Source organism: Cottoperca gobio, chromosome 4 (genome assembly GCF_900634415.1).
Source record: "Cottoperca gobio chromosome 4, fCotGob3.1, whole genome shotgun sequence".
Taxonomy (NCBI): domain Eukaryota; kingdom Metazoa; phylum Chordata; class Actinopteri; order Perciformes; family Bovichtidae; genus Cottoperca; species Cottoperca gobio.
This window is the reverse complement of record NC_041358.1, coordinates 1,062,652-1,083,650: the sequence shown is the minus strand read 5'-3', so window position 1 is coordinate 1,083,650 and position 20,999 is coordinate 1,062,652. Positions and strand designations below refer to the sequence as shown.

Below are 20,999 nucleotides of genomic sequence, written 5' to 3'. Positions count from 1 at the left end.
ACATGTTAACATTTACTTGACTAGTGGAGAAGTTGCTGTTCTACAATAGCATGGTGTAGAACCATATACAGTTTATATGCATGTGTCCAAATAAATATAAGCTGCTTTGATATCGAAAGACTATAACAAATGAGGATAGTAGTATTATACCATGAAACATTTACTTTTGACACGACTTGTAATGCTTTTTACTCCAGTTTATTCATCACGTTTGAACCAATCCGTGCAGTAGTAGATGGAGGAACCTTTGAGCATGGAAATATCTCACTGAGGAGGAAGATCAGTCAGACTGTGTATTCAAGTCCCTCTACCGCCACCTGCAGGAGACACGTGTTTTATACATAGCGTTACATCTGACTGTTTCAGCTCTAAAAGGGGAATCACTGTATCATCATGGTAATCACGTGATGAAAACCTTTTTGAGTTTTAGTCTTGACGATTACAGAATTTTGCAAATTATTTTACCATGAGACATTTTTTAAATGACTAACGTGTTTCCATCGGGACAGTATATTAATTTTTATGAAAAAGGAAAATATTCTCTTGATCTGCAAGTCAGTGGACAAAGAACCAAACCCCTTTACAGAATTTGTGTTTACTGGCATTTGACTCTTCATTGCCATACAGAGTCAGTCAGGAATGATGCCTGTTTCTTCTGCTTTTTTTGTAAAACAAGTAAAAATAAAAGGGGGAATTCACAAGTGGTAAGACAATTTGCTATGTGAACTGATTCAAATAAATGCTTGTTAATAATGTTAACTACTTTTTTGGATACAGATTTGGTCACAATAAAAAGCATATGAGCTTCCTAAATCACATACATATTCTATTTGTACTGTATATTCATGTATATTGTCTATCTATATTACAATGTGAATATTTGGAGAATGATCTGATTGGTGAATTCACATAAGGTGTCCTGTCTGTTGTGCAAACACAAAATTGCTATTTTTTGTGATTCAGGGCATAGGAGCTCTGCTAATTATTTTCCTTTGTGTGTGATGGCAGTTAGCACTCACAATGTGCGGTTGCTCAGATATGTAAAGCTGTGAAAGACTAAACAGGGTTTAAACTTCTCTCTCAGAAGAACACAAGTACCGCCGTCACGTGTGTGTACAACTGAGTGCACACTAGGATTGCTTTTGAGGACAGAATGTGACTTTTAGAAGCACTGAGGTTAGATGTGGTGGGACGACACGTTGGATGAACTAATTAAAAGCAGAATTAGGCCTCAACTCATGGAAGCGTGTACTGCGGAGATTCTAGATTCACATGCATTTAATTCAGCTCTCATGAATGTGACGTCCAGAGTCAAAAACATTCATTCTTGCTATAAACTCAAGGCTGCAGTAATGCTTTTAATAGTCTCAACATCAAATTTAGAAATTAAAGCGGCACTCTACAAACATACTACTCAGCCTGTAAAAACAGTGGTATCATGTCTTCTCAAGCAGCTTTGTTAAGTATGACAAAATAACCCTGATGATGTCATTTGATAATGATGTCGTCAGGGATATTTCAGCTTGGGTTTACACATTTTTACACATAATTTATAACAGAAATCCTGCATTACAAACTGAAGGTGTGGTATTTTAACAAATGTAAGAAAAGTTGAATCAGAATTGGTTCTGAATAGCTCCAACAGTCTGTGGGTTGTTTGGTTATTGTCAATTAAATGTGATCAAACCTCCGACACATTCCTGGTGAAACACATTTGCTGAGAGAGACTCACAATAATACTTAAAGATGTTGATTGTTGCTTATTTAGTCAGGTAAATGTAATGTTATAGACAAATAATAATTGTACTTTTGTTGAGGTTTAAATGAAAGATGGTATTGGTTGCATTATGAGAGTTGTAAAATATTGACCCGTGTTGTGGACTTAACATCAGGATCCTCTGATGCCTCAGTTCATTACTCTGAGTCCTCCAATGTTATGGATTTGCAACACTGCTTTTCTCATTTATCTACAGACTTTGTTAGAACTGATGACTTCATACTATTTTTAAAGCTTCCCTAAATCCCCCGAGACCTCTCAATTTCCTCTACCTCAGCCCTCCGAGCAGATGTAAGACTAACTCCTCATCTTCAGCCAGAGACAGGCCAGTGTCCAGGGCTTTGTGCTCATCATTCTGTTGCCTCACTTTCTTTCTCTTCCCCGCTGTGAGCTCCTTCTCTTCCTCATCACTGCTTTCACTGCTGTGCTGCCGTTTAGCTGCAGTTATCTGATCCTCCTCCTCCTCAGAGTGTATTGTGTCAGGGTCCGGCAGGGTGCTGGGGTCAAACTCGTCTTCACTGTGATTGGCCAGGTAAGCAAACACCTCGTCCTCGTCGTCAGATTTCTGTCCGTGCTGCTTACTGGCCTCCCTCCTCGCTGCCTTCGCCTTCAGCCTCTTCTCTTGGTGTTTGGCTTTCACTTTGCGTCTGTACTCCTGTTTGTCAAACTCCTGGTCCTCACGTTTCAGCCTCTCCCTGGCCTTCTCCATGTTGATACCTGAAAGCCCCTCCTCTTCCTCCCCATCACCAGTCACTGCTCGTTGGACTGGAGGCCACAGCTGCACAGCCTCTCCTTCTTCGCTGAAAGCCACTTTGGTGTTGACTTGGAAGTTTCTCTTAAGGACCTTTTTGGCTTCTTTGAACTTTGTCTCTTTTTCCATTTTCTTTTGGAAGTCCTCAGCAGGTTCCTCAGGACTCTCCTCGCCCCCCGTCAGATTGAAGACATCTTTTCTTTTGACTGTCAGCAGGTCCAAGTCTCTTAGATCATCTTCATCCTCGTTGTCATCTGAACCCAGAAGTAGTACCTTGGACTGATCCACCTCTTCTTCAATACCACCTTCCTCATCATCATCATCATCAACTGAATCTTCTGACTGTGAGCTCTGACTTTCCTCATGAGGAACATTTCCTTTCAGCTGGGCCTTGAAGCTCCTCAGATCCTCCTCTTCTTCAGACTGCTCCTCTTCTCTCTGCCCTTCTTTAACAGATCTCTTTGCCTGAGCTTTACTTAAGAAGCGCACCCTCGGAGCCACCGCGAGGCCCAGAGAACCGGCATACTGCTGAATCTGGAGTTTAAAGACATCAAACACTTCTTTGTTCTTCATCAGGTAGATGGAGCGCAGGTAGGAAACAAAACATCTCTGAGCTCTCTCCTTCTGCTCCTTCTCCTGAGCCAGGAAGGCCTCCAGCTTCTGTTGAATATTCTGCAGTTTTTCTGGGTTCACCTGGAATTAATTAGAAGAAAAAAAAAATCAATAAATACGAATGTTGTCTACTTTTCTTTTGTTGTTGAAAGTAACTCACGTATATATTTGTATTGTTTGTGTTGCAATTAAAAAGGCAACCGGAGGAGTTGTTCGTAGCTAGTACTGACAGTAATTTAATAGGATCATTTATCACCTTTCAGTGGAATCATATCGCGATGAAATCATATACAGAGATATTGTGATACACTATTACGTCTAAGTCAATATTAACAAGCACATACCAATTGTATAAAAAAAATTGAAAACATAGTTAGTGTATAGCTGGAAATATGTATTTATTTTTTCTATATAATTTCACTTGAAACCGTTATGTTCACTTTGCACTACAATGTAAACAAAATTAGGTTTTGCCATGTAGTTATTTAATATAGACGATTTAATAATTTAATTACCAGAAAACATTCTGGATCGTGATATATATCGTTATCGAGATATGAATGGCCCTATATCTTGATGGAAGATTTTGGCATATCACTGAGCCCTACTAGTAGCGCAATATTTTGCTGAGGAGGTGATTATTTTGTGAGTATCTTGTCTTTTTTAAAACAAAAAAAGTTTTCTGAACATTTTTAATTAGATTGTGTTGCTCACAGCACAGAAAAATATATATTTAAAATAATACCACAGCAACAATCTGTTTCTTATAGTCTACTTTGTAATGCATGATGTAATCTAATTTATACCTGCGCACTTTATTGTTTCCACCTAAGTACGGGACAGCATCCCGTGCTCTCTGAGTGTTGTGTGATGTTGTATATGCTGTTTATTGCCCTGTTTCTTTGGCTTTAAACTGAGACCTGAACAGGAGTTGTATAGTGCAATCCAATACAACATCAACACAAACCACAGCTTACATATGACCATATAGCTGGATCACATAACATTGTACACTGGTTTCTATTTATTGGCTCATTGTGTTTGTATTGTTGTGCTGTGGGTGTTTAAGGTCTCACCTGAATCTTATTGATGGGAACCTTCTTCTCATGCAGCTGGCCAACCATGCCCTTCTCCTCAGAGGGCAGCAGGAGCAGGAGGGCTTCTCCCCCCTCCTTGTACCTGGCAGTCCGGCCTACCCTGTGGATGTAGGTGTCTGCATCCTCCGGACAGTCAAACTGCAGCACCCAGTTGACGGCAGGGAAGTCCAGGCCTCTGGCGGCTATGTCGGTGGCAAAGAGCACAGCGTTCTGCTTCCGGATGAAGTCATTGTACACCTCCACTCTCTTCATCTGCTGCTGCTTGCCATGCAAAGCCAAGATGGGCATGCCGGGTCTGAGGCGACAGAGGACCCGGAACATGTACTGCACCTCCTTGCAGCAGGCAAAGAAGACAATAATCTTCTTCTTCAGATGGCTCCTGATGAACGAGTAGAGCATGTTGACCTTCTGATGGAGCTCACACACCACGTAACTCTGCTCCAGGGTGGCCGGCGTGCTGAACTTAGCCTTCTCGTGAACCCACACGTACTCTGGGTCTTTAAGGCTGAGCCGGGCCAGGTCTTTGACCGACTTGGTCTGCGTGGCAGAGAACAGCAGCGTCTGCCGGGACTTGGGGAGGTTTTCCACAATGGCGTTAAGTGTATCCGCGAAACCCATATCTAGGATGCGGTCTGCCTCGTCCAGAACTAGCATGTGGAGGTTGGAGGCGTGGAAGGTGGCAGTCTCGTCCATGTGCTGGAGCAGCCGGCCCGGGGTGCAGATGACGATGTTGGTGCGGTGGATCCTCTCTGACTCACTCTTGATGTCCTTCCCGCCGATGATGAGCCCCGCGGAGAACTCGTGGTTCTTGCCCACCTTGCGGAGGACTTCGAAGGTCTGGTAGGCGAGCTCTCTGGTGGGGGATATGATGAGAGCACCCAGGCCGTCCATGGAACTCCACTGCTGGCGGTACAGACACTCCAGCACCGGTATGAGGAAGGCCAAAGTCTTCCCAGAGCCTGTCTTAGCCGCGCCGAGGACATCTTTACCGAGCAATGCGAAGCCGATTGTCTGCCTCTGGATCTCTGTTGGCTGTCTGTACTGAACCCCCTGCAAACCTAACAAGGTTTTCTTTGAAATGGGGAAGTCTGAAAACCTGACAGCCTCCTTGGAGTTTATGTCTTCATACCTGCTAACAAGCCTGTCGATGTACTCCCGTTCGACCTGCCACTCAGGCTTCTTCGGTGGCCTGTCTTCCTTTACTCGTGCTTTCGTCTTGTTGTATTTTTTCTTCCATTTCTGGAAGTTTTTGACGGGGTCGGTGCCGTCTTTCATCTTCATGGGTTTAGGTTTCTTCCCGCTGGATTTTTTCTCCATGATTTAAGATAAAACAGAGCCAGAAATGCCAGTTAAAAACACACAAACAGCACCTTCAAGTAAACAGCGTGGAAAATACTGCTCTTCGTCGCATGGAGCACGACGTCATCATAGCGCGACTTGTTCTCCAAATTACCTAGGCGCACCTCCTGCATTAAACCTGCAAAAAGAACTATTGGGACATCTATTGTACCCTTTCTATGTCTCATTGTTGTATTCTCTGTTAAAATATCATGTTTTTATTATTTGTGACCCTTCAAAGCATTCTTCCTGCTGGACTTTTAAACTGGACTAGAGCTGCAGCAATGTATTCATTAATACCATTTTAAAAATTGTATTAATGAATAAATTGCTTATAAATATATAAAAATTGAATTTTTATATATTTATGGGCATGTGTAAAACACAGAAAAACACAAAAAGGTCCATAGGCCTATTTTCTATTATCTCACGTTTCTCTGAAAATATCACATATGAGAACAAACATGATGAAATTCTAAGATAAATTATCAGAATTGTCAAGCATCCCACATTTGTGTAATCAACGTTTATTTTCTTATTTCAATGTTTTTCCTCTACTTTATATGTATATGATGATTTGTACTGAAAACAAATATAGATCATAAATAATGATATCACTACCTGAAAAGTAAGTTATAAGGTAGTAAATAATGTAATACATAGATGTAGATATAAAAGTAGCAGGGATTCAAAGATAAGGATGTCTAGTCTGGACCATGGTCTGGACCTTCTACATTGTAGATTTATAGTAAATCTACAAGAACTAAATACTGAGTTGGAGAATCTGACGCGACCTGGGAGGCTGACCCTGTCATTGGAGTAGCACGACGTATACAATAATATAATAAATACTTATTCATATCACTGAATATCATGTATATTTGCTTTTTTTTCCTCATAAAAAAATATATTATATTAATTCTAACCTTTAACTATACTATAATTTTGTCAAATGGAGTCTCAGGGCACATTGGTCAAACTGTGAAGAAGTTAACAGCATGGGCAACTATCAGCTTGTCCATAGAGAAACTGATGTACTTTCGATTTTCCTAACACAAGTTCCCATTTCATTTTTCATTTTTAAATCATTAAAGCGATAAACTACAACAGCGATAAACGCTGTGACGCTTCCGGATCACATGTCCCTTAAAAACAAGCAACACGGAAGTTATATGAATTTCATTCCAAAATAAAAGCTTATAAATTGTATCAAACTCCAAAACCTGTGGACCAACTACTAATCGTTAGATGCAAAGTTAACTTTAAGACAAACCGTTGAAAATAATAGGAAATAACACATTTAACATTTATTATTATAGTGTAAAAAAAACTGATTATAAAAACATTTTAAATAAAAAGAAAGGCGTCAAACATTGCAGGACACTACTGTGACAAAAAACTATGCTACCACTACTATGACAACATTTTTGTTAGTAGCTTAATTGTATACTGTTGGTAGCTGAAAAGAATGCAAATCCATTGACTCAGCAATATGTTTACAGTACACAGTATATAGTAGCTCTCTCGACTTTGGCATCCTTCAGCAGAGTATGTTGTAAGATTCAACAGAAAGTCAAAGTTACTTGCATTTTATGAATGATATATTTTTATATCTGTGGGCCTATTTCCCAGCAGACACTTGTACTTGTCACAAAGGGAAAAGCAAAGGCGTTTCTAACATAAAAACAGCGCTTCTATTAAAATGTCCCAGTAAGCCATGAAACTGAAGCAGCTAACTGGAATTCAGCATTTGTTCATTTTATTATTCACACCAGTTATTTTTCTTTGGTGATATATCAAAAATTATATTCTGTAAAGAAGGCCAAAACTATTTAAAAGATATGCGATAAAGTCAAACATTTGTTTCCTCAAATATTTTAACATTTTGGATAATATTGGTCATTGCCTGCAATTAAAAGGCTGAATTAATTTCTTATATTCACCACGTAGATGTTATGAAATATTACATTTTGGAGGGCATTTCCTTGGGACACTCGTATAATTATTTGAATTATGCAAATTTCCACGTTAGTCTAATACATTTTATTTTGAAAGCTTTGACCGGGAAATGTATGCACTGTCACCCTGTCTGAATTGACACTGCCCTACGAACACCTGACAAGACAAGACAAATGATAAACAAGTATTGGTGTGGATTATATTTCACAAACCAAAGGGAATATTGGTCCGCTGAGGCTCGCTAACGTCCCTGCAGTCCCTATGCGATATAGGGCATGACAGAGAGACAGGACAATGAGGTAACATTACCTTTCGTCTGCAGTAAGAAGCACAGGGGTTGCATTGGTTGGGAATATAAGCAGACATTTTCCATTTTGATTGTTTGTCCTAAAAGTCAGACTTGACAAAGTCCAGTTTGAAGTAAAAGGTACCTAGTCTAGACTAGTGCCGAACAATGTCTCTTGACGTTTATAAACTTGTGTTAGCTATACGTTAGCTCAGCAACTAGCAATAACAGCCAAGCTGCTAATTATCACGAGACACGTTAGGTATCTAGCTAACAGTTACATTAAAGCTAAGAGACGTTTCTGTGTTTCTGGCTGGTCAGCATATTGTTTAGATGAATATAGGCTAGACTATGCAGTGCGTTGGTAAATACAATTTGCATCCAGCACGACATTAGCTGAACTAATACAATTATTTAGTGTTTCTTTTTCAACGTTAATAAACATTTATTTATTTATTGAACGTTTTGCAAATTAGTGGTGCACTCGGCGTACCCGATTACAATGCACTGTTACATGACTGTCTGTCATGCAAAGGTGGAGGAGGCTGACCAGATCTACCTGCTGATGAAGGAGGAGTATCGGATCTCTAGGAATGTGCGTCTGGCGTGGTTCCTTGGTAAACTTAACCAAGTCATCTGGCCAGCATCAAAATCTAAACTGGTGAGTTGGTCAAAAAGTGCAAAATCATGTGAATGTGTGAAGATCTTTGCATTTTATTTTGAAGCCACTGGTCAAGGGCTGAGGATGCTTTGTTCATCTGAATTGGGCTCAGACTCTGTATGTTCTGCATGTTGCACTGTATGGCTCTGTCACATCAGTGTCAGCTCATCGCCAAAATCAGCAGGACTTCATCACCAAACGGCAGAGTCAATATTTTAAGCAGCTGAGGGACGAGTTCTACAAGAAAATGAAGTCTTGGCAGTTATGGAGAGCATTGTAGTTTTGTCATCCAGGATGAAGCACATCTCTCCATTGGAATAAATCACAAGTCACCTTTTGTCATTCCAGTTGCTTTAATATTTTTATGAGACATGGATTAAGAAGGAAATGGTTTGTGTTATAGTTTGATAAATTCCTGAACCACATAAATGGTCCGAATGATAAGTCACTGATGCCATGTTTGACTCTATTTACAGCTGAACTCAGAGAATGAATTGGACTTGCTGAGTATCTTACCTAAAGGATGGCAGACAGATTTCTCCCCCACCATGCACCCCTACATGTTGATGCCGTCCACTCGAGCCACCTTCCTGGCCCGGAGGTACCGCTTCATCATCGAGCTGGACCTCAGCCCCTCCACAGGGATTGTGGTAAGACTCAAACAGTTGGTTGGTAACTTATTTCCTGATTAAATGCAGTGACACAAATAAGATGGAAAGGGGTTTGGAGAATTCTTCTCCCAGCAACAGGAAAAATCTCAATTTTGTTTCAATTATTTGCTCTGTAAAATCTTTATGGTATAAAAATATATTGTTGTATAGATGAAGTACGCCAGGCTCTTGCCAACAACTAAAAGCCAGTCCGAGATTTACTCTTCACCGGCAGCCTCTTGCTCGGTCTCTCTCTCCTTTTCTCTTCTTAGATTCCTCAATCAACGTCTTAAAAGCAGCTGAACACCCCTCCCCCCCACACACACACTCACACACATTTCTTTATAACTTTGTAATATTGCACTATTGGTCAGAGTCTAATGTGGACAGTGTGGATGGAGCCTTTAACTGTCAGTCTATCATTAGTTCTGTATCTAATTTTCATCTTGCAAGGATTCTTTGTTTATGCTACAGTTTCACAGCTGTTTTGTGTATCATTATGCGTAATGCCCTCTATCTAACTAAACTCTGGCATAAGATGCATCACAAGTCACGCAGAAAATCATTTTGTTTTGTTCTCTGTTGTGCAGGATGACAGCACAGGGGAGATGATCTTCGATGAGGTCTTTCATGCCTTGTCGAGGTGTCTGGCTGGTCTTGCTCAACCATTCAAAGTCCCTGGAACTGATCAACTGTTCAAGCCTAAGATCTTCATCACCATCTTGGCATATTCGTCAATTATTGGCCTAACTTCCCATCAGGTCACTACATTAGTTTACGTGTTATCCTGTTATTTACTAGTGTTTTATGTGCACATTTATGTTTTCAGATGTCCTAAAAGGTTCAGGATCCTTGGAATGAATGATTTTAAATGACATTTTAATAGTGCAACTTCACATCTGACCACAGCCAGCATCACTGTAAGCTCTGGTCAGAAGTGTTCCCTGTTAAACCTGTAACCACAGCCAACAATAATGCCACAGGGTCCGGAGTGCACCTTTACATCACTGCAGCAAGGGGAAAAGTGTGTTACATTGCTCTTTAAAAAGTATTACATTTAGTTCAATCTAGTTTTTAGAGGCCCACTGGAACATGCAACATTGTTTAAATTGAAGCAATAAACTAAATTAAAGTGCAATTCAAAGTGCCACCTGAAATATCTCTCAAAGTCTTTCACGATAGAAATCCTTTTGCTTTATATTTTAGCCGTTAGCTCAGATTGTTTTATTTATATGAAAGGTTATTCAAATTGCAGTTCAAATGTATGCTGAGAATATTTGGCACAAAAATGTCTTATGGATGAATTGAGTTCTATCTTTTCTCATTTACAGGTTATAGCTACAGGTTATGAACATTACTTGCGCTGACCTCAGTATACAGATTTCAGCTAAATCTTTTTTAGGTGCAGTTACATGTAACTTCAGTTTCATGAAAAGTTGAATGTTAGACTTAAGTGGATTCAATAAGGTATCTGAATCCAAAAATGAGCAGCCTCAATGCTGTTTGAAAAGGAAAGCATTAATGAAGCACAATGTGCTCCTGTCCTTTGTTAGGTCCCAAGGTCAATCAGCGTGTCCCTGTGTCTTGTGCCCCTGAAACTAAATGTAGGCTAAGCATATAGCCCTGATTAGTTTCCATGTGATGCATAAAGCTGCTGCACATGTAATTGCAGTCCTCTGACAGGCTTGGTTCCTCCTGCAGGTTTTGGTACAGGGCTGTCAGCTTGAAAGAACAGACCTCGTTGAGTTCCTGCATTACATCTATCAGCAGCTCAGAGCAGTGGAGAGCAGCATTGCAGAAGTCCTGCATCAGCAGCATGAACAGGCAAGTGCTCATCAACAGTATTTACATTGCATGTTAAAATATGTGAAGATCAGATGAGAAAAGATGTTGTTGATAAAAACCAAATCTCATAGCATAGATAGGGCTGCCGATATTCTGTACGTTTCTCGTTGTGCAGAGCAAACCGACAATGAATGTTATATTTTGTGTGTATCAAAGCCTGATATATCTTCTCCCTTTGTGCCATAGAGCGCCATTGTCACATCAATCAATCAAATTCAATATAGTTACTCTAATAGTTTTATGGATGAGGAGATAATCCACTACTGAAAATAGTCTCTAATGCAATATTTCCTGCTGTTTGAATGACGTTTGATGAAAACTACACTGACCAGCTGTTAGAAAATGACTGAGGCTTATTTTTACTAGATATTAATCTAGTTAGTTAGCTGTCCGTGTATGTGATGTGTTTTTCATAGATTTCTGTCAGTAGGAACCAATGAGATTGGAGCTGAGAGCCACAGAGTAAAGTATTAAAGAGAAAGAAGAAAGTATTAAGAGACGGACTGTTACTTAACACATTGTTGGTTTGTAATGATATTGCTGAAATGAAGAAAAATGAAGCCTAAAGCTTGCCTTAATTTCATTTATAGTGAGTTTATAATTGACTAGGTACCTTTTTGGAAGAAGGAATGCGTGTCAGGGATACATCATGTTTGAGCCTTCTGAAGGTGTTGTGGGCCTAATTAATTCTGATATACTGTTCTGTACACCGTGAGGTTGATAACCCTGAAGCAAACCTATACTCAATCAATAAAGTCTGATTAGCTGGCTGGTGTCTCGTGCTGGATCTCCAAGATTAGGGTGGAGTGGGTGGGTGCAGTTTATCTTAAGAGACTGCCTCCCTTCTCCATGTAAATAGGTTGCTGTTGGTGTAAGGAGTGTGACATCAAATCTTGTGTGTTTGTTAGTCTTTAGTGTTGATAAAGTTATACATTAATGTATTTATTTTTTCCTATGTCTTAAGTCTGTGGAGCCAGTCCAAAGCTCAGGTCTCCATAGCAACATCCTGGATGACCAGCCCCATGGGAAGCAAGGTATTTCCATGTTGTCAGCTGATATGGGTCTGGTCAGCATGGTGCGCCAGGGCATCCTGGCCCTTCAGCTGCTGCCCCCAAACTCCAGTGCAGGTAGGTTCGTCTTAAGTACCCAAAGTTGTCACTTAGTGTCTCAATCAAGGGATTGTTGTTATTTTCTAGAAGCTCTTTGAAGGAGCCCCTCTAACAACCAGGTCTTTGACTGGTCAGCTTTTTCATCTTTGTCTATGTTGGTTTGTTTATTTCTTTGCACATGGCTAGTACATGGCTGTACCCAGCGTGCAGTTCTGCAGTGTAACAGTTAATATTGTAGTGAGCGACGAAGAGCGAGCTGTACCCAGCCTGCTGTTCGCCGTTGTAACAGTTAAAAGGGGTCCCCTCTCAATATAATACACGATTTATACACTACTTATAAATATGTCCTGTAAATTTTAGGAACTCTCACTCGACACTGCACTTCCTTGGGTCCAATACACCCACCAAGTGTGAAGTTGATATGACTTTATCACACTTCATAATAAGAAGATGATGAGAATTAGTAATTGAACTTCCAGCTATGTGTTCCAGGTATCATTATAATAACAGATGGAGTGACGAGTGTTCCTGATGTTGCCGTGTGTGAAACCCTGCTGAACCAGCTCAGGAGTGGAACCATCGCCTGTTCCTTTGTGCAGGTAAAGAAGATAACACCTCAGCTCTGACTTTGACTAAATTATTAATGAGACCATGTTATATTTGTATATATGGGTTTGTATCTTTTATTATCAGTATCCATAGACATCTTTGGAATTATGTAAAAGGACTACCTGCACACCAATATTCCAGGTTTGATTGTGGCAGTGGGTTTATCCTCAACTGCTTTTGAAGGAGGATCATTTTAGAATCATGCATACAGGGACACGGATAACCAGGTTGCTCTATGCTCTCTGTTCTGTGAAAACGTTATATTCAGAATATGTTAAACCATATTACCAGTCCATTTAAAGAACCGGTAAACAAGAGGGATTCTGTGATTAAAAAGATTCCACGATCTTGATCAAGAATGGAGGAGACATTGTACTTAAGTCTCTGACTGCTCTTCTTTGAATTCTGTTTGTCCATTGCCAGGTTGGCGGTGCCTACTCCTACGACTGCAGCTTTGGCTACATCCCCAACGTAGAGCTGATGAAGTTCATTTCATTAGCCACCTTTGGCTCGTACCTGCCCAGCTGTCCAGATGTAGACCTGAACAGCCAGGAGATGAATACCTACCACAAGGCCTTCTTAACCTACTCCTTCCTCAACACCCCCGAGTCAATGAACTCCGAGTACTTCTGTGGTGAGGCCGCTCTGCATACTATTCAGTCTGTGTGTAGGTTATTACAAACAGACCCAATTATATCATTTAGATACAGATACAGTGTCAGATTAATGGACACATCAGACAAATGAGTGCATAGTGCTATAAAAATGTCACACTTTTATTTTGTTGCCTTATGGGAGTGCTTCAGAAACGTTATGTAATTTAAAAGAAAGTGGTTTCAAAAAAAGTTTCTGTTTACTAATTGGCTTTGTAAAGCTAATGTGAAATGTATTAAAAAGTTGGATATGTATTTACAACAGAAACAATAATAGGCCTAACACTGATCCTTGGGAAACCCCAAAGCCTGATTATGAATGAACTATATTTATTTCAACATACTGGTAATTATTACACTCAAATTACAATTGTCATTAACTATAATTGATGCTATTAATTACAATCATTTCAAATTTAAATATAGCTCTTCAGATATGACCTATTATTGACCCAAAGGAAGAATGTATAACTTAACCACCACTATCACAAATCTATTTTGAATTAATATCTTAACTAAACTATGCTTTTTTTAGGACAAAGGTTTTGTAAAATTAGATTTTTTACTATTCCACTTCTGTTGAATTTACATTTAACAGTATTTTCATAGTTCTTGTAGACTCATTGACATTATTTTCGAGATAACATATAGGGGTATTAGTATTGATGATGATGAAAATAACTACTGTTCATTTTTTTGTGCTATTTTTGAATTTAGTCTTAGTCCTCTGTCAAATGTCCTTGTTTGTCTTTAGTCAACATTATCCAGTTTTTATTAAGTCAAATTTAGTTGACTTAAAGTCTGTGCATATAAGTCTTATCTTAGTAATAAAAAGTCATCAGATTGTATTAAACATGTCAGTTAGAATAGTCTAGCCAAAACCAATAGTTTTGCAAATCAAATCAAATTTATTTGTATAGCCCAATATCACAAATTATACATTTGTCTCAGTGTGCTTTACAGACTGTACAGGTTACGACACCCTCTGTCTTTAGACCCTCACACCGCACAAGGAACAACTTCCTAAAAGAAACCCCATAATCAAAGGGGGGAAAATGGAAGAAACCTCAGGGAGAGACTGAGGAGGGATCCCTCTCCCAGTACGGACAGACGTGCAATAGATGTCGTGTGTACAGGATAAACAACATAGTACAAATACAATATTTGACAGAAATGATGTTGTGTTCCATCCATCCATCGTCTACCGCTTATCCGGGATCGGGTCGCAATGTTGTGCAATCCTCTAGTTGGTTTATAAGGTACTATGAGATCTTTAAGATATGCTGGAGCCTGACCATTAATTGATTTGTAAGTCAGGAGAAGGATTTTGAATTCTATTCTGTATTTTACCGAGAGCCAGTGCAGAGCAGCTAATACAGGAGTAATATGATCCCGTTTCCTTGTTCTAGTCAATACACGTGCCGCTGCATTTTGGATCAACTGAAGAGTCTTAAGCGACTTTTTGGGACAACCTGATAACAATGAGTTGCAGTAATCCAGCCTTGAAGTAACAAATGCATGGACTAGTTTTTCTGCATCATTTTGAGACAGGATGTGTCTTATTTTTGCAATGTTACGTAGATGAAAGAAGGCAGTCCTTGAGATTTGTTTTATGTGGGAGTTAAACGACAGATCCTGATCAAAAATGACGCCAAGATTCCTTACAGTGGTGCTGGAGGCCAAGTTAATGCCATCCAGAGCTTCTATGTCATTAGAAAATGCGTTTCAAAGGCGTTTAGGGCCAAGTATAATAACTTCAGTTTTGTCTGTGTTTAACATCAAAAAGTTGCTAGACATCCAAGTTTTTATGTCCTTAAGGCATGCTTGATGTTTAGCCAATTGATTGGTTTCATCTGGTTTAATTGATAGATATAATTGGGTATCATCCGCATAACAATGAAAGTTTATAGAGTGGTTCCTTATAATATTGCCCAAAGGAAGCATATATAAGGTGAATAGAATCGGTCCAAGTACAGAACCCTGCGGAACTCCAAGACTGACTTTGGCTGTCATGGAGGATTTATCGTTAACAAGTACAAATTGAGATCGCTCAGATAAATAGGACTTGAACCAGCTTAGTGCGGTTCCTTTTATGCCAACACAATGTTCCAGTCTCTGTAGTAGAATGTCCTGATCAACAGTGTCGAAAGCAGCACTGAGGTCTAACAAGACAAGAACAGAGACAAGTCCTTTGTCTGATGCCAATAGAAGGTCATTGGTAACTTTCACCAGTGCCGTCTCTGTGCTATGATGAACTCTAAATCCAGATTGAAAAACCTCAAATAAACTATTATTATGTAAAAAGTCACACAACTGTTTTGCGACTGCTTTCTCAAGGATCTTAGCGAGAAAGGGAAGGTTAGATATCAGCCTATAGTTGGCTAAAACCTCTGGATCAAGACTAGGCTTTTTTGAAGAAGTGGTTTTATTACAGCTACTTTAAAGGATTTTGGTACGTAGCCAGATAATAGAGACAGGTTGATCATATTTAATAACGAGGTGTTAATTAAGGGTAAAACTTCTTTAAACAGTTTAGTTGGAATCGGGTCTAAAAGACAGGTTGATGGTTTAGACGACGAGATTGTTGAAGTTAGTTGGTTAAGGTTGATTGGAGTAAAACACTCTCGATATATTTCAGGAGTTTCTATTGTTTTTAAAATTCCAACAGTTGAAGTTAAGTCATTACCAATTGAGGTCAGGAGGAGATTAATTTTGTTTCTAATAATTATAATTTTATCGTTAAAGAAGCTCATGAAGTCGTCACTACTGAGAGATATAGGAATAGAAGGCTCTGTAGAGCTGTGGCTCTCTGTCAGCCTGGCTACAGTGCTGAAAAGAAACCTGGGGTTGTTCTTATTGTCTTCTATTAAGGAAGAGTAATAAGCTGCTCTGGCATTACGGAGAGCCTTCTTATATATTTTAAGATGATCTACATGGAAAAATATTACGCCCAACATGGAAAAATATGGCTTAATCAACCACCAGAACCCGACCAAACCCGCAAACGTTCTGCGATATATAGTAGCACAATTGTCAAGACTGAGACAAAGACAGGCAGAGATGGAGTGACTTGCGTGGAATCTCGTCATCGTCTCATCTTAGTCATGGAAAAAAAGCGAGCTGGACATATTTCACCTTTGTTTTGATAATAAAATCGACACTATAATATAATACATTTTACTTGTATAGCGCTTTTCTGGAAACTCAAATAAGCTTGACAGAGTAAGTAAAAACAAAACAAAATATAGATAAATAAACAAACAAAGGGAGGATAAGCAGAAGAGACGGTCAGTGGTTGAAGGCCGTGTTGAACAGGTGAGTCTTAAGTGATGATGAATTTGGAGAGGGAGGAGGAGTCTCTGCAGCAGAGCAAAGGTAGGTAGGAGTGTATCAGGTAGGATGTTATGGAGGCTTTGTAGGTCATGAGGAGGATCTTGTACTGGATTCTCTGGGGGATGAGGAGCCAGTGGAGCTTGTAGAGGACAGGGGTGATGTGGTCCTGGTCCGGGAGTGGGTGAGAAGATGGGGGTTCTGGATGTGTTGGAGTTTATTGATGATTTTTGAGGGTGAACCATAGAGGAGGCTGTTACAACAGTCCAGACGGGAGGTGATGAAGGCGTGGATGAGGGTTTCTGCAGCTGTGGAGGAGAGGGATGGACGGAGACAGGCAATGTTTCTGAGATGGAAGAAGGCTGTCATGGTGAGCAGTTTAGTCGTGTTGGTGGAAGGAGAGGGTTTGATCAAAGATGATGCCAAGATTCCGGATGTGAGGGGAGGTGGAAACTGAGGAAGTGTTGATGGTGAGGTTGTGGGTGGATTTGATCACTAATACTAACTACTTGACTGTTTTGTAGTTCCCCAGCACAAACTGTTCAATGAGCACCTTGTGTCAGCCAGTGGGAACCCTGCCCTGGTCATGAGGAGGAAGAAGCACACAGAGAAGGAAGTTCATGCTCATTTGATCAGTGTGGTGTCTGTGCGACTGAGAGAGGGCTACACCATCAGAGAGATCAGCCTCTCCAAAGGTAAGGCTGTCTTTACAGAAGTCTCAGATATTTGAAAAGTCCAAGAGCATAGTGCAGTGTTCAACCTGTCCTGATTTTTGAAGGTGGGACTCAGCTGGAGGTGAAGCTAGTGTTGTTATGGAAACACAACATGCATATCGAGTACCTGGCAGCCGCCTCCTGGCCGCTGGACCCCGCCAAGAGAACCACCAGGGTGGAGGTGACTATGGAGGGAAGCTACGACATCCTGCATGACATCAGCTGCACACAGAGGAAACCCATCACTAGCCCGTACCGCACATCTGTCATCCGACGCTTCTGGAACACACTTCAGAGGTACACTTAAAGCAAATGGAGTTTCTGTGCAGTTCCACCACCATGGAGAACAGAACAGAACATAATGATGATACATTTGATGGATGTAGGTTGCAATTCTTTTAATACTGGATGTGTGGTCCTTACAGCATCAACCAGACTGATCAGATGTTGGTGCACCTCCAATCATTTAATTCAATTCCTGAGAACTACATGATTCCTGAAAGCACCAAAAATGGAGTTCCTCTGTTCTACATCCCTCCCGGCTCTACCACTCCGGTACTGTGCAGACCGTGTCTCCTATTAAAGCCACTATGTGTTGAATATAGCAATGTAAATGTTTGTCTTTTTTGGTACTACCACCAGGGGGTGCCAAAGTATGGAATTCTATACACTGTGGCTTTAAGATGCTGTGGAAAATTGTGCAGAATCTAGCACAGACTCCAAACAGATTAAATGAATGAAAAACACCTGAAATCAATTTAGGGGTTTTAGATCACTTAAACCTTCACAACAGCAAAAACCAGAAGAAAAACACATTTAACAAAGTTAACACTTCTATTTCAGAGGATGGTACTGTAATTATAGTCTTAAAGTAGCATTATGTAACACTGAAACTTGCACATAAGTGATATAAATAACATAAGCGTTTAGTTTAATTAATAGAAGAGCACCTGTTCAATGTGAAAAGTGACTTGTGAATATAAAAAAAGCGCCCCCCCCAAGACAATGGTAGGGGAAAAACTGTATTCTGTTTGCATCACTCCTTCCACTGAATGATCTCCTCTTCTTCCAGGTCTTGTCCTTGCAGCACAGTGGATCCAAAGACTCATCTCAGTCCCAGTTTGCTTCCTATTGGAAGCCCATCCTCTCTATGGATGCCAACTTCTGGCAGAGATGGCTGCACATGCACCGCATTGCTATCATCCTTGAACATGACATGTGAGAAATGTGTAGTTGTGTTTTACTTTTTAAAGCGGATTTGATGGGTAACAGTTTCACTGATACCAACTATACCAGATATAAGAGGGATATCTTAGGATGAAGATAAAATAAATTGGCTTGTGTGGATGAGGGTCCATATTTTTTTACAAATGCTTTGTGTTTAGCCTTCTTATCTGCCATATTTGTTTGGCTCTGTTTATTCATTACATGAATAATTGTGTCCCTCCAGGCCTGTCCCCAAACACCTGCATACAGCTGGGAACAATGGACGTTACAGCACCATTCAGTGTCGTATCTCCCACTCTGCCCTCACATCCCTGCTGAGGGACTGGAGCAGCTTCGTGCTGGTGGAGGGATACTCGTATGTTAAACTCATATACAGGTGAGACAACGGATGGCACAGAGAGCTGCCATTCATTTACAGTTGGAAACATGGAGAGCTGGAATAAACTTTAGTTTTATATGATATTAAGATTATGTTATTCATTATTGAACATGGTGATATCAGAATTTTGGGATCAGAGCTGATATTTATGGCAGTATTTACTATCTTCAGTTTCTTTTTAAAGTAAATCCCCCTAAACTGGAAAGGTTTCCTTCAGACATGTGTTCTCTCAGCAGGGTGAAACAATCTTTAAGCCAGTGGTTCCCAACCTAGGGGTTGGGACCACACATAGGATCCCAAGATAAATCTGAAGGGGCACAAAATGATTAAATCCATAAGATAGAAAAATACAATGCTGTTACAAGCCAAAAAGCCTGTAACACTGCTTTAAAATGAGACGTTCATTTTACACCAACTCTGTTAAAATGAATTGAGTTCTTGGGGGGAATTTTTATTTTTTTTATTGTGTCTCCACAGTTCGTCGGAGCAGCCTCCAACCTCCTTCTACCTGGTCCGTCTCATCTCCAAGACGCCCTGCATGGTTCTGCGTCTGGGATTCCCTATTGGTACACCAGCCCGTGTTAGAAACAAGGTACTGAGAGTCAAACATACAGTATCATGGATACTGTACAATCTCTAAACCAATGTCTGTGCTGGAGATCAGATGATAATGTTCAGTGTTTGGTGCACACTGTGTCAGAAAGGTGACAACAACTAAAAATCTCAACTCGAGCGATTTATTAGATTTTTGCGGGGCTTTCTCGAGCAGATGAGGACCAGTCGTTAGCATGTTTGCCAACTCCATCTGCTGATGAAGACCAAAGGTCTGGGTAAAGTTAGTAAATTAATGTATCTTGATTTAAGATTACTGTTTCCAAGATGGAATCATGATACTCAACATTAGGTATCATTTACTCTACTTTTGTTTACTATAAATATGTAAACAAATCAGAGAAAATAATTGATATATAATACTTTTTAAAACCATTTTTAAAGTATAAAATATTGGTCAAACAATACAATGAATATAATGACAGCCATTAAAAACGTAGCACTTGGTTTGTGTTTGCAGGCTCGTTGCTGCTTTGTTTTCTTTGCTGTTCAGCTCTTTTTGTTTTATAAACCAGGCTCGGGTCGGACTGTACGCTGCACGCTGTACGCATTTACACACAAGGCACAGCAGCCTAACTTCAGTAGTAGGGGAGCTTTATTCATTTATTTTTCAGGATACAACTTTCTTTGTGTCTAATTTGCACAGGTTTAGGGACCACAAAATATGTGCAAGTCTTTTGTGAATTTGCCCTTCAGTTTTTTTTAAATGCTCAAAAATTCAGGCTTCTAAATATAATGACACATTTTTTAATTCTTTTGCTTGGTCATCAATTTCATTTTCAAACACTGCAGATTGATATTTGAAGGTTGGTAACGTATCTGAACAAGCTTAATATTTGTTGCAGTAGGAATTGCAATATCTGCCATCAACATCTGGCTTCCAATTTTTCCTAGAACTGGCAGGTACATTAATAAAGCAGCCCTTTACTTAATTAGTGAAAAGCTATCGGATCAATGAAAACACATCTGCACAGACTGTGTGTCTAAAAACTGAGTGGTACTAATGTTTTTTCTTTGCGGTAACCCTTCCTGACATTTGTGTTTTCCATCAGATTGTAGATGAGCTGCGTGAGCAAATCCTCAAACTTCGCTTCCCTCATCGTGTTCAGAACAAAGAGGCGACCCCCAAGACCAAGAGGAAAATTGTTGGTCATCCATCACCAGCCAAATCTCCCTCCATCCCTGCACCCAAGCCGTCACTGTCAGACAGGCCCTGTGTGGTGGTGCTCAACAAGCCTCTGGAGAAGCTGCTCATAAGGTCAGTGCATGTGATAGCAGGACATCAGAACTGCACAACATGGAACCAAATAAAGAGCCATAAATGCAAAATGCAATTTTTAGCTTGCAGTGTTAGAATTCCTAAATTAAATGTATTGGTTAGAACTGGCTTT

At 40.0% G+C, this 20,999-nt stretch overlaps 2 protein-coding genes across 2 annotated transcripts in view; one reads left to right on the top strand and one right to left on the bottom strand.

Moving 5' to 3' along the window:
- Nucleotides 1-182: 182 nt before the first annotated feature.
- ddx10 (DEAD (Asp-Glu-Ala-Asp) box polypeptide 10) lies at nucleotides 183-5,726 on the bottom strand. Its single transcript, XM_029429529.1, has 2 exons — nucleotides 4,217-5,726; nucleotides 183-3,221 (listed from the first exon to the last, which is right to left on the bottom strand). Exons 1-2 carry the CDS (start codon nucleotides 5,552-5,554, stop codon nucleotides 2,046-2,048), a joined length of 2,514 nt encoding a protein of 837 aa, XP_029285389.1. The 5' UTR covers nucleotides 5,555-5,726; the 3' UTR covers nucleotides 183-2,045.
- Nucleotides 5,727-7,671: 1,945 nt separating this feature from the next.
- szt2 (SZT2 subunit of KICSTOR complex) overlaps nucleotides 7,672-20,999 on the top strand; it is a 91,824-nt gene continuing 78,496 nt past the window's right edge. Inside the window, exons 1-15 of the mRNA XM_029429540.1 lie at nucleotides 7,672-7,833; nucleotides 8,356-8,481; nucleotides 8,958-9,131; nucleotides 9,722-9,892; nucleotides 10,833-10,955; nucleotides 11,941-12,103; nucleotides 12,578-12,684; nucleotides 13,118-13,328; nucleotides 17,202-17,372; nucleotides 17,456-17,687; nucleotides 17,816-17,945; nucleotides 18,463-18,608; nucleotides 18,841-18,993; nucleotides 19,474-19,588; nucleotides 20,661-20,866. Of these exons, the coding sequence (XP_029285400.1) occupies nucleotides 7,810-7,833; nucleotides 8,356-8,481; nucleotides 8,958-9,131; nucleotides 9,722-9,892; nucleotides 10,833-10,955; nucleotides 11,941-12,103; nucleotides 12,578-12,684; nucleotides 13,118-13,328; nucleotides 17,202-17,372; nucleotides 17,456-17,687; nucleotides 17,816-17,945; nucleotides 18,463-18,608; nucleotides 18,841-18,993; nucleotides 19,474-19,588; nucleotides 20,661-20,866 (2,252 nt within the window). The 5' untranslated portion in view covers nucleotides 7,672-7,809. The remainder of the gene's footprint in view (nucleotides 7,834-8,355; nucleotides 8,482-8,957; nucleotides 9,132-9,721; nucleotides 9,893-10,832; nucleotides 10,956-11,940; nucleotides 12,104-12,577; nucleotides 12,685-13,117; nucleotides 13,329-17,201; nucleotides 17,373-17,455; nucleotides 17,688-17,815; nucleotides 17,946-18,462; nucleotides 18,609-18,840; nucleotides 18,994-19,473; nucleotides 19,589-20,660; nucleotides 20,867-20,999) is intronic.